At 39.7% G+C, this 17820-nt stretch overlaps 1 protein-coding gene across 1 annotated transcript in view; it reads left to right on the forward strand.

Annotated features, from left to right (window-relative positions):
* FSHR (follicle stimulating hormone receptor) overlaps positions 1-17820 on the forward strand; it is a gene marked incomplete at both ends in the record, with an annotated part of 78411 nt that overhangs the window by 47082 nt on the left and 13509 nt on the right. The window contains 4 exons of the mRNA XM_083858561.1: positions 4953-5027; positions 5418-5492; positions 13101-13172; positions 15409-15486. Coding sequence (XP_083714687.1) covers positions 4953-5027; positions 5418-5492; positions 13101-13172; positions 15409-15486 — 300 coding nt within the window. The remainder of the gene's footprint in view (positions 1-4952; positions 5028-5417; positions 5493-13100; positions 13173-15408; positions 15487-17820) is intronic.

A 17820-nucleotide genomic window follows, 5' to 3' on the forward strand; every position in this document is an offset into this window, starting at 1 on the left:
CACAGGAAATACAAGGTGAACAGATCAAGTGTTTAGCCTGTGTATGTATCTGCTCTGGAAGGGAATTTAAGGAAGGCTGTAGGAGTTTACAGGAATGAGTCACAACCGGGACCACAGAATAGGACTGTGTTCTTGGAGAGGGAGGAAATCCCTTCTTCACACGTGCCACATCTGTGGGCAAGGTGCACACACCAAGCAAGGACCAGAGAAACCTTGACAGACAGGGCAGCCCCCTCTGCTAGTGCATCAGGAAGAGAAGAAATGCAGAAATCCATAAATCCCACATTTACTGTGGCTGTCAGACAGCCAAGCTCACCAGGTGGGCAATGGTTTCTCTCTGGCATTCCTGCTGCTGGAATTACAAGGTCTTCATGCTCAAAATCACACATCCCTGGGCATCATGTAAAGGGGCTAATGCTGGCCTAAGCTGGTCTTCTGTCTCAAGTATGCTCTGCTCTTCTTTTGGCATGACTTACCACTTACTGATCTCTATTAACCCTCTCTATCTGTATGTAGGCATACATACATAAACACATTTTTTTAAAGCAGTCATATTTCCAAGCAGGAGAAAAAATTGCCCCTATGCCCTATCCCTGCATGGTCCACTCTGATCCTGAAAGGAAGTCCTATCATAAAAGACATAAACTTCCAGTCTATTATTCTTTCATTATTTTGAAATATGAGACCACTTGGCTTGAAGATCATTAGTTTATGAGTTTAATACAGTCTTGTTTTTTCTGTAAGACCTTGGTTACCCTAAAAGACTTTTTCTTTAGTGGCCTACAAAGAAACTGCTATGAACTTTTAACTCCCTTCCTAAAAGAATTGTTTAAAAGGCTATTTCAATGTATCTTGATTTTTATGGGTTGCACTCTGAGTGCAGCTGGTTTGAAGAGGAACTCTTCCTATGGATCATACTGAGCTCTGCCACAGATGCCATGGAGTTGTACCCCCGGCCTTGCCTAAGGGCAGCTTTGCAGGCAGATTGAATGATTTTCCAACTCTCTTTCTTCTAACACAGGCTCTGGCTGTCACACGTGGAAGTGATACACTGCACTCAGTTGCTGGGGAATGGGTAATAACAATTCTAGTTTGCTACTTTAGTGGCAAATTAGAGAAAATCCTTTAATCGTGTGATGTCACATCGTAGAGTCTTACATTCTCTTTGCAGAAAAATAAAAACAGTTGTTCTTTGCGCCTTTGGAACACACATTTACTGAATACTTTTTCATCTTTTAGGATGTATTTGAGTAAACAATTTATGCTTTCAAGGATCACTCTTGATTTCAGTACAACTCTGCATGCAGTGAAAACTAAGCTCAGGCAGATGCCTAAGCACTTTGCAACCACTGGGTGGTTGGAATATTTGGGGTTTTTTTAAGAAATTGCCCCTGATTGTTTTGCACACCATCTATTCCAAGGCTTGTCTGTTTCAGAAGTGATGCTGGGATTGCCGGCTGGGTTTCCAGCCATAGCTACCAGCAGCACTAATAGTGCCATTCATTCCAAACAAACAACGTAATAACAGCCCCATCTACTCTCTTGATGACATATAATCAGATCTGCATTATGAGCAATCATCTGTTTGTGTGTATTTATACTGTAAGACAAATCACTTGCACAAACAGTAGCCAGCAATCCCTTTTTTCTCTTTGTAGCTGCTGCCTCAGGTATTATTTGCTCTCCTCTACAGAGGATCTGAGTCTGCTGAGTTGGTTGTTTGATGTGAACAGCAGTAGTTTGCACTTTTAATGTCATGGGTACCTGTATCCAACACAGTGTGGTTTGGGATTTCCAGGAGCAGGTGTGCACTATTTGCTAGATATGAATAAATAGTTCACACAAATTATGCAACGAAACCCCAGACTGGTGCTGCCTATTTTTCACAGTGTGTGACTGATCTTCTAAACAGAATGGTTTTATTTTATTTCTCCTTCTTACCTGAACGACAGCCCTGTCAGGTTTATGTGCAGCCCAAAAATGAGATTCATCTGCAAAGAACAATGATGATTAAGGTCATCACCAACAGAATTTCCTGGAGAGAGTGGAGCAGAGGATACAGTCCATTGCAAGGGACAGAGGGTCTTTTCCCTCACCACTGCAACCCCCTGAACATAGAGGATGCAGCCCAGCACCAGAAGGGTTACTGCCTTCTGCCACTGACAATTTTCCCTTCTGTTCCTTTTACTGATCTTGAGGTGTTCATAACCTCAGCAGCTGCAAAACAGGTTTTCTTCAGCTGGAAAACAAAAACAAAAACAAAAACAAGTCATTTTAAATGGACATATTTATATATGTCCATATTTTCATTACCTGTTTAAAAAAAAAAAAAAAAGACCGTCGCCTTTGTACCTGTGAATGGGAATGTTAGAATGAAAGCAAACATCATTCATTTCCCATGCCTCTGAAAGCCCCCCTCACACAGGTGATATTTAATTCTGTTTAAAACAGAATCTCTAAAAAACTTACTATTTTAAAACTATTTTAAAAACCCAATCTTGCAAAAACAGTTTAGAGATTCCTATCTTCCTACCTCTCTTCATTCCTTTCCTTCACCATGCATTCTCCAAGCCTTCCAGAGTGCCATGGCCTGCTTGTGCCCTACCTTAATCAGATCTGTATCTTCCATTTCTTGAATCAAAACAAAGCAAATAACCTACCACACTCTTAGGAAGCCAAAACACTCTTCTGATGCAGAAACATTCATTTTTAAGCAATCCATTTAAAAAGCTGTGTCATCCAAGTTGTTCCAAAGTTAGATAGCAGATTGGATCATAAAAAATTATTACCCTCACCAGCACTATCTGCTGGGTGAGGTCACAACTGTATTATGGTTTCTTAATAACCCTTTTTTCCCTGTATAAGGCCAACACATCTGCAACATTTTTCCCCTGAAGTTCTTAGAGGCCTGAAGTATCTTCTGTCATAATTCATTTGTTGGTATTAAACATGCTGCTTTTCTCTGAAGATTTTCTTTTTTCTAGACAGCTGATTTTTAGATTGTGGAGAAGGACAAATATACAGCTGACCACCCAAAAGAGCACAAGGAAAACCAAACCAAACCTTAAAAGTCTGTGACACCTCCCATGTTGTTAAATCTTTGAGTCTGTAGTTAGGCAAATGCATTTTATACTGTCATATAAATACCTCATAGGGAGGGTTTGCTTCTCTTCTATTCTATTCTATTCTATTCTATTCTATTCTATTCTATTCTATTCTATTCTATTCTATTCTATTCTATTGATTTCTATTCATTTCTACTTATATCTTGTAAGTATTTTAAAGAAAGCAGGAAGATGATAAAAAGCCTAAGGAGCATCCCTTGCAATGGCTGTGTGTCTCTCATGGCATGAAGGAATCTCTGTCTCAGTTGGAACATTTTGTTGTTGCCGAAAATTAAGTAATAAAGAGGAACACACACACATGTGAGCTAGTGGTTCTGCACTGCTAAACAAACCCAGTCCTCAATGCACCCTGCCAAGCACCTATTGTCAGTCCTCATGTACTTTTATTTTCTTATTCTCCAGCCAGTTTAGAGCTCCTGGAACAGAGCAGAGCTGGATTTCTTTAAAAAAAAAAAAAAAAAAAAAAAAAAACCTTGAGGAAACAGGAGGGAAAACTTCTTAATAAACTAAAAAAATATCAAACCACTAAGGCATTTTTTAAAAAACTAAAAAGTTCAATTGAAAAACATATCTTCTTTTGCAAGGCTTTTGTTTGTCTTAAATGGACAGGTAATCTGTTACTTAGAAGAGAGTGGAATACATTTATATTCCTCTGATTAATTTTTGTGATTATTTTTTGACTTTGCACCTGACATTACAATCTCATGTTTTACCTCAGGCCTATTTGAATCTATTTGCAACCATCATAATTTCAAAAGAACAAGATATCCAGGAACAAGTATCGTCCACTTTACAATCTATTTATCCAAGGTTTTGTTCCAAAGATGTGTGCAGCTACCTTATGATTAAAATGCAATAGACCATGACATTATCACTGAATTACAGCTGTATTACAAATTTTATTTCCTACAGCTGACCTCAGCCTGAGAAAAAAAAGTATTTTGGCACCATTTCCAAAAAATGGCAGTGAGGAATCTTTTGGCATGGCTGTCTTTACCTTGACCTGGTCAGTGCCAGGATAAGCGATGTGATTGGAACAGGGGATAGTGCAGTGATGCCCACTTGGTTCACCAGGAGAACTCCTGAGCTCTAAATTGCACCAGAGCCTGAGCCCTGTCTTTCCCATCCCACAGATTAAGGAAACAAAGAAATATGTGCTCTGGGCTAGCAGGAGATGCATTCTGGTGTGGTGACAGCAGCAAACAGGCCATTTATATTCTGCAGTTCTCTGGCTGTAAGTGGGCATTACCTGTGTATTGGCCATGTCAAAATAGGGTTTGCTCCAAGGTATGGAAGACTTCTTCACTTTTGTGGTCTCCAGCTGCTGTTAACAAGGGCACATCTGCTGGTGGCTTAATTTTAATCTCTCTGCTTTCCATTGGGTCAAGACAGCAGTGTCCTATTGCTGAAGTTGTGTCATATTTCTTGGGAACTTTTTAGCTGTCTTTATTTTCAGCCACCTTCACCGCCTCTTTTCTTCACTGAGTTAAAAGGTTTCACTAATTTTCTATCAGTAATTAGTAATGTCAGAAGTCCAGCAGCCCATGATGGATAGACCCTGACTGCTAATGCACAGGGAATGGTGACAGCAGGACATGCAGGGCTGATGCTGCAGATACAAACTCCAGCTTCAGATCTCTGTTCCTGACTGTTGTTATTGCTTGCCACAGCAGTACTCATCAATGTTTCTGTTTTTTCTTATCTGATATCCACCTTGTTTTTAAAACTCATCAGTAATCTGAGAAGAGGCTCCTGGTGAATTTTTCACTTCTCCAGTTTCTGCTTCAACATGACTTGAAATATCTTGACTTCTAAATTATTTTTCAGAGAGATCTCACAGAATGATGCCTTGGAGGTCATAGAAGCAAATGTGTTTTCCAACCTTCCCAAACTACATGAAATGTAAGTAATGAGCAATCTAAATGCAAAGGAGACAATTATAAAGATTCATTATAGGCAAGTATCAAAGGTTTTGCAGTTTGGTTCAGGTAAGCACTGAAGAATATGCAGCATTATAGGAGCATTTTAAATCTCCCTTTGTCTTTTCCATCTTCTTATCTAGCTGTCCCTTTCTTTACCTGCTCAGGTGAAAATTTATCCTCAGGTCACTGCCAGGATCAAAAGGTGATGGAGTCTGCCTGTCTATGGTAGGCTGCTCCCTGAAATCATCCAGACCTTCTGCTGTCAAAAAGAAAATCTCAGCATATTGTTCCACCTCGTAACAGGACAAACACAATTTTAAGATCAATATATTGATACATTTTTCTCTGATGTTTCATTTCCTCTTTGCAGAAGAATTGAGAAAGCCAACAACCTCGTGTACATCGATAAAGATGCCTTCCAACACCTCCCGAGCCTCAGATATTTGTAAGATCTTTTGCTCTTTACAAGTCCTAGAGTCACTTCGAATTACGCACCTGTGTATCTGTCCAGCTGGTGCTGAGCACTTTGGGTGATAAGACAGGATGATTCCCTCTCCTCATACCAGTTGCACATTGTCAATACACATTTTCATGCCTACACATCCTCAGAAAAGCTGAAGATAAAAGCTTCCACAGAGGTGTCCCACACACAAGTTCCTCAAGCCTTTCTAAGTAACAAGTGGGAAATGAGTGATGAGAATATGAGCTGGACTTTTCTTAAGTCTATAGAAACAAATATAGGTTGAAATTCCTCCTGGTAGCTTAGAAATTACAAAAAAAAAATCTCATCTGTCTTTGCTTTGGTGCTGCCTTCTCTTATATGTCACATACATAGTGTTAAGCATTGAAATTATTTTTTCTTTAGCAAAGGTAGTGCTGTAGCCATGGTCTTCATAAATGCCTCATGTGAGATTATTAGATCTCTAAAATATGTTTATATTGATGTGTGGACAGCTTTATTTCCTCAGCCAGCCTCATCAAGAATGTCATTTGCACCACTGTGGTTGCTACATCTGCTTCTGTGGAGTTGCCATCAAAATTCAGTGGTAACTGAATGCATCCTTAAAGTAAGCTGGTTACTGAAAAATAAATTTTCACAGCTTCTAGCACATGGTTTTAACATGACTAATAAGCTCTCCTCTGTGATAAAACCCCAATGAAGTTCAATTTTTTATTTAAAACTGGTTGGTTTTAATGGTCACAGCTTATACAATTCACCCTTTTGTGAGCAGGATACCAGTTTATTTACCCAGCAGGACACCAGCTTAACCTTTGTATGTCTGTCCATCTGAGCACATAAATCCTGTCTGATTTTCCTGACTGACACAAGAAACCTTACTCATACAAGAAGCCTTGTTTTCCTTACTTGTGCAAGAAGCCTGGTCATGGTTTCTACATTTCAGTACATAAAAGTAGGCATTTAATTGTCTGCTTAGAGATCTCATAAAGACAGTATGAAATCAGGTCAGTGGTCTGATAAGCGTAGCTCCCAGTAAGCCAAGGAGTGTTGAAAAATCTCTGGAAATCATTAGTATCTGACAGTCTGGGCTCAAAAATGCCAAGGGGCATTGCTTTGAATTTGTACTTTAAGATTTCAGATTTAGGACTTGGACTTTAGGAGATAAGGTGTATTTAGCACTACAGAAGCCATTTTAGTTTAAAGCCTCCTCAAACTGGAATATGTGGCTAGATTTGAAGTAGAATTTTCATTCTTCCCAGTATTTTGACTGATTCCCACTTTATCAAATTCATCAGGCACCTTGGTGAACTTTAACTTTTGTGTTTGCATAACTGAAACACAGATTTTCTCTTGACAGTAGGGAAATAAAGCTCTAAGTTTGCATTGCTATGAGGAGAAATTGTGTGCTTTTCCCTCCCTTTTCAAGCCCAAGTCATTCAGCAGTGACTGCTGTCTTTGAGTAGCTCCGATCACCAAAGAATGAAACCACAGCATTTGTTTATCCATGTAAAATCCCCAGAACAAGCTGCCATGGGGAGTAAGTACAGTTGTCAGATGCACAGATGGGTAGAAAGAAAGAGAGCACATATATCTCACACGAAATTGAAGAAGAAGAAATGTAGGCACACTAAAGAACACACTAATTTCAGCGATCATTTAAATACGGGGCACAGAAATCATAGGTGAAGGTAAATTCACACTTCAAATATCTGAAACAGTGAAAGTTTTTCTCTTGGCACTAGTAGATGTTGCCTCTTCTGAACACTTTTCATTCTACCCTCCCATGCATGTTGACTCAAACATTCCACCTATGTAAAAATTCAGCTGCAGCAGCAATCCTATGACGTATAGAAACAACAGATTGAAAATACAGACAATTACTTGTCTTCCTTATCATTCCCCTGTTCTCTTCAGCTAGTTTTACTTTCTAGTTGATATCAGAGAAAACTGCATTTTGAAGTTTTTTTAAGGTTTTTTTCTCTTGTTAACATTGAGGGCTAGAAGAGACTCTCCAGCTGCTGTATCCTATTTCTTCCCGGATCCACTTCATATATCCCATTAATTAAGTGCTTTGTTGACATTCTTGATGCTCTTCACTGTTCCCTGCTTTCCTCCATTTTCCAGGAGAGGCTTTTCCAGAAACTCAATGATTTGGTGACTCGAAGATTTCCTCTAGTTTTATTTACGGCCCCTTAATTCACACTCATTCTTGTGCCAAAGTTTTTTCTCTAATTTATGTTTATAAAACCCATCTTTGGTGTTTACACAAGTAATGGATTTATGCTGCAACCCCTCTGTGCCTTCATTTCAGGAGGTGAAACCTCCCAGTCTTGCGTGACTATAGATAGTACAAAAGGTGCAGGTTTTGTGGCTCAGAGCTTCTGAATAGGTGATTGTGGGCTTTTTTCTAATAACAAGGGTTGAGGAGGATGTGCTGGAGGTATAAATCCATGCAAGATTGTTGTCTTCAGTGGAGCTACATCATTTCCCAACACAGGGACCAAAGTTCTTGTTTGGGACTTTCTACATCCAATGAGCTGGGTGTGATGCTGAGTAACGTCATGCTCAGATCATCTCTACATACAGCCACACCTTCATGTTCTCTCCCACATTTCTGGAGGAAAGATGCCATTTTCTCCATCCCCTCACTTCACTCACTGGCGCTTGCCCTTTTGGAAACTGAAAAGGCAGAAAGTTTTGCTGTTTGAAAGGGTAGGAAAGTTAATTTAATGATAAAGCAGAAACTTTGATGGGAGGCTGTAAAAACGCATCTGGTAAAGGTAACCTAGTCCTTATATTCACTTTCCTGTGACATGCAAGGAAGAGGCAATACTGAAAATATAAGGTAAGATGTCAAGGTTAATAGATTGATGGTTTTTCAGTTCATTTGGGGGGAGGGTTTGTGGTGGTTATTCAGGGATTTCTATATAAGGAAAAGGTTGTAAACATGTGGGACTATAGTTTAAAATAATTCATAAAAGGGTAAAGCATCTGTGTGCAACGGTTATTGCAAAAATCATAAAAATTTTAAGGCCATGAAAGGAAACTTGTAAAACCTGAAAACTTGTAAACCTGTACATCACTGCCTAATTTTCACATTAATTGCTGTGAGTTAGGAAGGAATAGGACATAGTTTTGTCAATATCTTGTCACATAACAGAGTAGGTGATTCTGTCTGACTGTGTAAGGAGGTACAGAGAGACCAAGCTGCAACCAGCAACTCAAAGCACAAGGACTTGGGTACCTGCCCAATGATTCCTGGATCATTGTGGTTCTTCTGAAGCTCCCAGGTATGGGGAAAGTCTGGCAGGGTACAAGACACATGCTCTGCTGATTCCTTACACATTTCTGTGGCTGTAGCAGAACTCTTAAAACGCAATGCAGAAAATCTTTCTGGAAGAAATTCTATTTACTGGTGGTTTTCATTTAGAAAACACAGAGAAAAAAAATTAATCAGTCTCAATGTCCAAAACTGAACCCAGGTACTACAGCCCATTAGTTTAATGACCTTTGCAACACATTGTTTGCAAGGCTTTCTCTGTGTTTCTACAAAAATAGTTTTATAGCCACTAGGTCATGTTTATAGGCAGGCAAGAAGCTGTAGCTAGCCTTGTCAGACCCCTCATCAGCTTCATGGGCTCATTATGGCCACCAGCTGTTGAATATTAATATGCTTTTATCTCTGTCAACTTGGAGAGAAATACATTTCCTCCTCAGCCCACTCTCTTTGTCTCTTGCATCATCATTACCAGTATGGCAAAAACACAAAGGAGATGAAAATGCTGAAAAAAACACAGTGCTGAACAGCCTAAACCTTCCAGAAACAGGCAACCTTAACTTTCTCACCAGCCTTTTAGAAGCAGAGAAGAAAATTGCTAATTGGTCTTCTTGGGTATAAGCTGAAGAGACAGACTGCTTCAAAATGGTAACTGGCTGACCTTTTCATGGGTACAAGATTATTTATCTGGCTCTCATTAGGGAGACCTGTGGCATAGTCTCTTTAATAATGTAGTGATGGCTTTTCAAATTAATTTTCTTTCCAAAATTAGTTCTCATACGTAATCTCTGTCCTTTGATTCTTTTTTGAGGGGTGTCAATGTCTTGTATTTAGCAATCTCAGCTTACAATACAAAGATCTGAATGTAACACTCCTTTCAGGTTAATTTTGAGAGCATACAGCTGAATTGTTGGAAGGGAGGGGAAATGTAGGTCCCAAAACCATGGGTTTCGCCTGCAGAAGGAGCAGAGCCCAATTCCAAAGTCTTGCAGCTTCTTGTACCTGCCTGGTGCTTCCTAAACACAAATCTACAATTTGCTGCAGGTGCAGCAAATTCCACAGAATTACTGAGCCAACTCCAATTTTCTTGGAGTTGACTCTTCAATAAAAAGAAGTGATGGTCCACTCCTTCCCTTGGCATGGCAGCCTCACCATTAAAGACCTTTCCCCAGGACTGGGGGCTGCAGATTTAAGAAGCCTAGGATACTTGAATCAGAGGAATGTCTCACTGGAATCAGGCTCACATGCACCATCAAGTAACCAGTGTGATTAAGGGACACAAAGATAATGCTTCCTGAGTGAAGTTGTGTTTATCTCTGCCTACCTTGAGTTTGCAATTTAGCAAATACTCCCAGTAAATTGATGAGGTAAACTGCATTCCCAGATTTGTCAGAATAGCTCCTACAATTTGGCATAAAAAGGAGCAGACGTGTTGCTATATCTGGAGATAAGCAGCCAGAATCTTCCAGGAATTAGTTTCTGAAATACTTTTTTTTTCTTCCTCTGCTAGTTGTGGTGCTCTGTTTTCTTAAGTGCTGACTCCAGTAAGCCTTTTCAGAAAGACAATTAATACCTTGGAAAGCAGCCATCAGCCATCTGAAAATAAAAGGTTCTCACCAAGCTGTTTATGCATGGCAAGGGGGGACTCAGTTATAACAGAGATTAAAGAGGACACTTGTTTAAACTGAGGCTACTAAGGATGTATACATTGTATGGTAAATATATTGACAAAGCTGTCCTGCAGGAAAGATATTCAGTAAATTGGATTATCCACATTCTAAAAAGATTATCCACTTAAAGGCCTCTGGAGATTTGCTGGTGGAATAAAAAGAGAGGGAAGATCTAGGCTACAGTCTAGCTAAATATTTTTTCAGTTCTTTTTCTGCATTTAATTAAAGGAACATCCTCTTCTGCTCCTAATCACCATTCTGTGCCTCTGTGCAATCAGTGCCTTGTGCCACCTGTAGATTTACTTCAATATGTAATGATTTGTCAGAGATGCTTTCCTCTTCATCTCATGCTGCTCAGTTTACACCAGTGAAAACTGAGCGCTGAACACTTTGGAATTACTGGAAAGATCAGAACTAACCCAAGGCATTGGGGATGTTTTTTGTCACATGTATGGTGAAAACCCTGATAACCAATGTGGAATTTTGATATGCTGGGATTAAGTTACCCTTGGGAGCAGTGTTTGAATAGCAGATGTTAGAGTCCTGTCACCTTCCATTGCTGCACCATGAGGACTGAGATTTTCTTGGGAAGGGACTGTAGAAAGAAAAGCTTCTTATGTCTTCTCTGTCCTGCAGTAGCCACACACTACTTGGCAGCAGTCTCCTCCTTCACTTTCCTACTAAGGGAAATGTATGCCATAATTTGTGTTTAAAAGGGGCTTGTAAAAGAGGATTGCATGAATTTTTAGCATATGACTCATTTAAAATTAAAGGCAGCTTTCTACTAACACCCTGTATATCTCCAGTAATTTAGAGAGTGTATTTTAAAATATTGTAAGGGGGAGTTACAGGCTCTTCTCCTTTTGCTTCTGATTTTTTTCGACTAAGTCCTTTTATGAAGTGTAAGTGCAGAAATATTTTAAGTAACAAGGGCTTGTGTAATCCACCTGCTTTATTAATCATGCTTTCTATTTAACTATATGTAATAGTTTTTCAAAGGCATTTTTGTGGAGCTTTTTTGGTCACATGTGACAGCTGTTATTTTTAAGTTAATGCAATGTCAGACCACTCTGAATACTGAGACGAAACAGTCTTGACATTTCAGCAACTTTCCCAAATTGGCTTCTTGAATATTCACTAATACTACTTTAGTTTTTCCCTGCATATGAAGTATTGCTTTCTATTACAAGATGAGACAGATCAAAGTTGGCTTTTCAGCATCTGAGGATACCCAGATACCATCTCAGGGAGCTCAGAGCAGTACTTAGGCAAGTGAATGTCTTTTTTATGGACTTATGTGTCACTCTGAGTTCCCAAATGTAGGATTTGCTTGTCACATGGAGGTGTTCAGTTTCAGTTCAAATTATGAAACCTGAAAGACTACAACTCTCCTGAAATAATCTAGGTTCATAAAAAAACATCATATGAACAATGTTTCCTTTTTCCAGTCTCAACCAGTCCTTTGATCATAATTCAGCTATTCAGGAATGAGTCTGTAAAAAAAAAAAAAAAAAAAAAAAAAAAAAAAAAAAAATTAAAAAAAAAAAAAAGTCACATCTAATAGTAAAAGAATCTTGTTCTAAGTGCTAGGATTAAAAAAAAAAAAAAAAAAAAAAAACTTTACATATCCTATGTTCCTTAAGAAACCAATATTCTTCGTGAAAGGTTACCTTCTCTGCCATCTCATATATTAAAAACACAAAGATATAATCAAACTTTATTTGATTATATCAAAATAATATAATCAAAATGTCTCTTTGTTTGGTGGGGTAAACATGAGACTTTTTGCTGTCTGGAAAAAGGTCCCAAATGTTGAGAGGCCAGCCCAGTCCCACTCCTCCCTCCAGCACTGAGCCCTCCTTCCAGCTATCTGCAGCCACCAGTCCTCTCCTGCAGCATGGAAACATCACAAGTTTCCTGTCCTTGCTACTGCTCTGGATTGGATAACAAAATTTGGCTAAATTAGACATGGTCCATCTCTGTGGATACTGTGACCTCACTGGCTGTGAGATCAGGGTTATCCTTCAGATTTAGCAGTTCCAGGGTGCTGTTTCATGGACAGGAACCACAGTGCAGAGGTCCAGGGATGGTCAGTGCAGTGGGAGGGAGGGTGGAGGTATTGAAGAACAGAGGTTTGGGTCCATTTCCAGCTGCACAAACTGCTGAAATGTTCCATGGTTTTGGCTCCTCACTATTAAAGGTGCTGGGGAGTAAAATGTTCTAATTCTCTCCTAATTTCATCAATTAATTTCTCCTGTAATTAATTTGTCCTCTATTATAGTAGAAGGTTAAAATTGTGGTGGGTCGATAGTTTTGTCTTAAAACATCTACTATGAAAATAATTATCCAGTGTCAGTGCAGCTGATTTCTTAGAATATTGTTGGGAATTTAATATGAACAATTTACTGAGATCATCAGGAGGGACTGTGTTATCATCCAAGGTAGGGTCTCTACCTCTGTGGGGAAGAATTCAGCTCATACTTTGGACAAAAGCTTTTTTAAGTTTCCTAGTGGGAAACCCCACCTTTGTGGCTAAACTCTGCCTTTTGTGACAACCATTTTAAGCCAAATGTTCTTTCTTCTTCATTAATCGTTGCCTTCTTTCCAGAAGTAGACTGAATAATCTTCATTTTCTCTTCCCCTTAGGTTAATATCAAACACTGGCCTTCGGTTTTTGCCTGCTGTCCACAAGATTCACTCTTTCCAGAAAGTTTTGCTGTAAGTTTGAACGTTTGCTTTTCACTTTTTGAAAGCTGCCTTTGAGTGTTCTTCTGCTCCAGCAAAGCCTTTCAAGACATGATTCCCCATGTGTTCATTTACTAGCTCTACAGTGGCCTGTCAGTTGTAATTTTGCAGGCCTTGATGATAATGTGGCTCAGAAGGTCTCAGTTCTCCCCAGGTCTCCCTTCTACAAAGCCTTGGAACTTGCACTTTACAGACCACTCCAACTGCAGTGTGAGCACATGTCTGGGTGGCCCAGGGGACAGATAACAGCCTTCAACTCCTCTTTCAGAAGCTGAAATCCAAACCAGGATGGTGGCAGTGGAAATTTGTTGCCACCTGGTGAAAATTTTCTGACCTGCATGGGAAGAGTTACAGATCTCAGAGATAAGTTCCATCAGAACTGACCATATAACTCAGGAAAGAAAAATAACAAAAAATAACAATAAATAAATAATTTTTAAAAAACCAAAGAAAACAAACAAACAAACAAAAACAACCCCACCAACACCACAACCCCACAACCTCGGGGAATTATCTACCATACCCTTTTCTGTTTTCCTCTGGCAGTAAAACTGTCCAGAGAATGAATTATTTTTTACTATAGAAAATTCTGGTGCCAACAAGGAAAAAAATATTTGTGCAAAATTTTGTGTGAAAACAGGCTGTTAATTTCCTAAAGCACTTCTTCTGTAGAAAAAACACATATCAGAAAAACTTAGTTTCTTTTTGACTGAAAAATATTTTGACATACATTTCTCAATAAGTTCTTAGTACAACTGAAAGCATTCTTTTGGACAAGATTTATTGTTAATTCACACACAAAGTTCTGCATCTTCAGATCTTTAATTAGAAGATTTCAACCTGCAGAAACATTAATCATGCAATTATTAATGGCTATCTTAGTGATAGCCATTAATAGCAATAAAAATGCATGTAAAACTTAGAGGGGAATGCCAGAATATAGTACACAGACATATAAGATAAGAAATCCATTTCAGGAATCCATTTGACATGTGTAATTCTGAGAACTTCAGTTCACTGCTCCTCAAAACCATTAAGGCAATGCAACAGCTATGGCACTACAGAGACTTTCACCTGTACACTTTTGTGTTTATCATCAGTCTTAGACAGGAATTACTGTGTACTGTACCACAAGAGCTTTTAGTATTTTAGGCGCAACTCCTCACTTGCCTGTAAGAATAAATAGACCTTGATACTGACTGAGTCCCAAACTAGGCCTCGGTTCAAACTTTGGTCCCTCTGAGCTCAATAAGAAAATTCTGCTTGGCTTCAGTTGTGTCAATATTTAAGTCCCAAAAAGACAGGTCTTGATATTTATAAAGGGCCGACCTTTAGTAGAGGGATACAGTTCACTTGCATGAGTGCTGCATCCCCCCATGTTCCTGCCTCTGCTGCCTTCAGTTTGCTGAATGAAGCCTCTGTGTGAGCGTCACTCAGTGCAGAGTTGTGGCTGTATGGAGCTGTCAGCATGAGATAATTTTGGAACCGCGCTTAATTTCAAGCTTTGTAGAGAATTAATTTTGTTCCTTGCTTTCCAACAGAAACAGCATGCAAACAGCTATATCCCCAGCCTAAATTATGAGTAACACTCTTTAACTTCTTTGGGGCCTATACTGAGCCAGCAACAGAACATTCCTTTTTTTTTTTGTATCAGTCACAACTGAGGAAAGACGGAAATTCCTACTTGTCCATTCAACAAACTGCACTGACAGGGGTCCTGCATTTAAGTTCTTAAGCACATACAAAGCCTATAAGCAACCCTGTTGACATCAGCTGGGGAATGATTCATGGGCTGGTAGGTACCCTGCTGAATCAGGCCAAAAAGGCTAATGGCTTTCCTCCTTCTGGTTGGGAGGCTGGGAGAAGGGGTGGCCTTGCAGCCCCTCCGATTGCATTTTCTGGGTGTAGGTTTGCTGGAGGAGCTATTTCATCCACCTCAGGGTTATAGACCTGAGATTTTAGGCATTTTAATGTCTTCAGCCTATTTGGAAGGAAAGTATGGGAGTGTTTTGCTCCAGCCTTTTTTTATCAGGAAGGTTTGTGCTCTGGGAAAAAAAAAACTCTTGGAAACTTTGGTTATTACCCTCTGTCTGTAGCACTTCCTCAGATTGAATATGAGGGAAAAATACTGTGTTTGAAGCAGCATGTTGTATTGAAAGGCTCACAGAAGTACAAAAAGGTGTAGTTTCTATTGTATTTTATTTTTCAGAGATATTCAAGACAATATCAATATACGTACAATTGAAAGAAATTCATTCATGGGCCTGAGTTCTGAAAGTGTGATTCTGTGAGTAGACATAGCAAATTCATTATTCTCCTTGTTAGCTCATTTCTTTTCCAGAACAGGGTCAAGGATACCAGGAGTTGGGCACTTTTTCATGCACTTCCAAATTGAATTTGAGATTTTACATTTCTCCTTGCCCCTGAGATCTCTGTATTCTGTTTCCCTGCCATGAAACAAATGAATGCTTTTGGGGTTTTTTGTTGTGTTCTTGTCCTGCTCTTTATTTTAGAAGCACATCAGACAGCAAATTTAGTAATTACTGATGCCAGGGGTAAACACCTACAGCTACAGTTCCTCGTGATACAAATTGTATTCAAACGGATGGCACGACTCATAAATATTTACAGTCAGACACATCACTCAAAGACGTTTATTACTTGGGCAGAATGTATGGAGATGTTGTGGAAATGTGGTTTATTTGTACACAATGTTAATGCATTGGCACGGGCGGGTTCACAATGCAGTTTGGAGCTGCAAGGTTAGATGACTCTACATTTGATTTGAACAGTCATGTATTTTAATGAACTAGCTGGCTTCTTTGATCCTTTCTCTCTATGTATCAAAACATACTATTTGCTTGCTAACAAGCTGCCTTCCTTTCACTTAGCCAGTGGCCAGATTGGAAAAAATTCCCATCAAGTTTTTGTGGTTTACCTGGCACACTGAGAGAAAATCAAGGTTTGAACTGACTGATTGAGCTCATGTCGATTCTGGGGAGAGCAAGGTCAGACCGTCAATAATGAAGAGAGTGCAGGAACAAGTCATTTAGCTTTATCTCTCCCTTTTCCCTATCAGTCATGCACAACCTCTCTCTACTTCAAATTCTGAAGTTTTAAACACACACACACACATACACACCAGACTTTTCTCAAGAATATATTTCCAAAGCACTGCACAATAAATACTACGTTTATTTTCATAATACCACGGAAGGGTGAGATAAATATGCCAGAGTTTGGCTGTGTTTTGACCTCTCTGAGCCACTTGAGGAGCTTGGAGTTGGCTTCCCCCTCTCCCCCCAAAATGTTTCATTGCTTGTATCAGGAAGAAATTACTGAGGCAGTGGACCAGATTGCCCAGAGAAGTTGTGGATGCTCCAGCCCTGGAAGTGAAAAAGGCCAGGTTTGATGGAGCTTTGTGCAAGCTGTTCTAGGGAAAGTTGTTGCTGTCCATGGCAAGGGCTTTGGAACTGGGTGATCTTTAAGGTCCCTTCCAACCCAAACCTTTCTCTGATTCTGTGGTATGATTATTGCCTGGGTATTGCAGGATATCTCTTTGGTGACTTCAAGCTGCTGGTTTGCTATCAAAATTGTCCTGGTGGGGGGATCATGTCCACTTCCAGCTGTTTGCCCTTCCTCCTGCAGCTCCCCATTGTCACAGGCACCCTGCACTCACCAGTGTGAGCAGACCTGGCCTCCAGCACCTGACTGGTCAATGTCCTGACTTTGCTCTAGTTCTCCCTACACCAATTCAGAACAGAGGCCCTGCATGTGCCCTTTGAGAGTCCCTGATTAGTCTTTCCTTGTGCTGTGGTGAATTTAGATCATTTTTTGCCATTTTTTTGTACAAAACTGAAGTCACAGCAACTCAACAGAAAGTTATTGTTACGGCAACATTATTTAGAGAAAGCAGACATATCAAGATGTTTCAAATCACCCAGGTCCCACTGAACCCCCACATTCTAGGGAGAAACCATTTTAATTGGCTTAGCTGTGGCAGGCTCCAAGCAAATTTCTGCCAGTAATTTGGATTGCATCTGATCCTATGCTATGCATGGAATCAGCACAGCTGGGAACTGAGGAGAGCTTTAGTAATGAAGAGCTAGAAATTTACAGAAGAAATTCACCTTGCTTCCAGGTCTGCATGCCACTCGGGCTCTAAGATAGATATTTCCAGTCTCAATATAGGGTGTAAATGGTACCTCAGGGGCAGTGGCCTCTTGCACTGGGTGAATTTTTTGAGTTTTAAAAATCTGCTCTGATAATGAAGTGATAAGGAAAAGCTCCCACGTCCAAGCTCTGGATCTTCGCTTCCATTTTTACTTTGCTAATGTACGAGTTAGTGGAGTCAGTAAGGATGCTGGTCGAAGTGAGGGGAGAATTTGCCTCAACAGGAATTTATCTATGTGTACTATAATGAGGTCCTGGGATTTGGGTAATTTTTTTTTGCTCTTTTTACTACTCAGATGCTATTAGCCAGGTGACAGGAGTGTATAGTCCACACTGTATGGCTACAGTGACTCTGTTTTACAGCCTTAGTATCTCATTGCATTAACATCAAGTTCAGTGAGAGAATGCAGTAAGTGCTAATAGTGTGATTAAAAACATATCTATCAGC

This window comes from Zosterops lateralis, assembly GCF_965231275.1.
Source record: "Zosterops lateralis genome assembly, chromosome: 3".
Taxonomy (NCBI): domain Eukaryota; kingdom Metazoa; phylum Chordata; class Aves; order Passeriformes; family Zosteropidae; genus Zosterops; species Zosterops lateralis.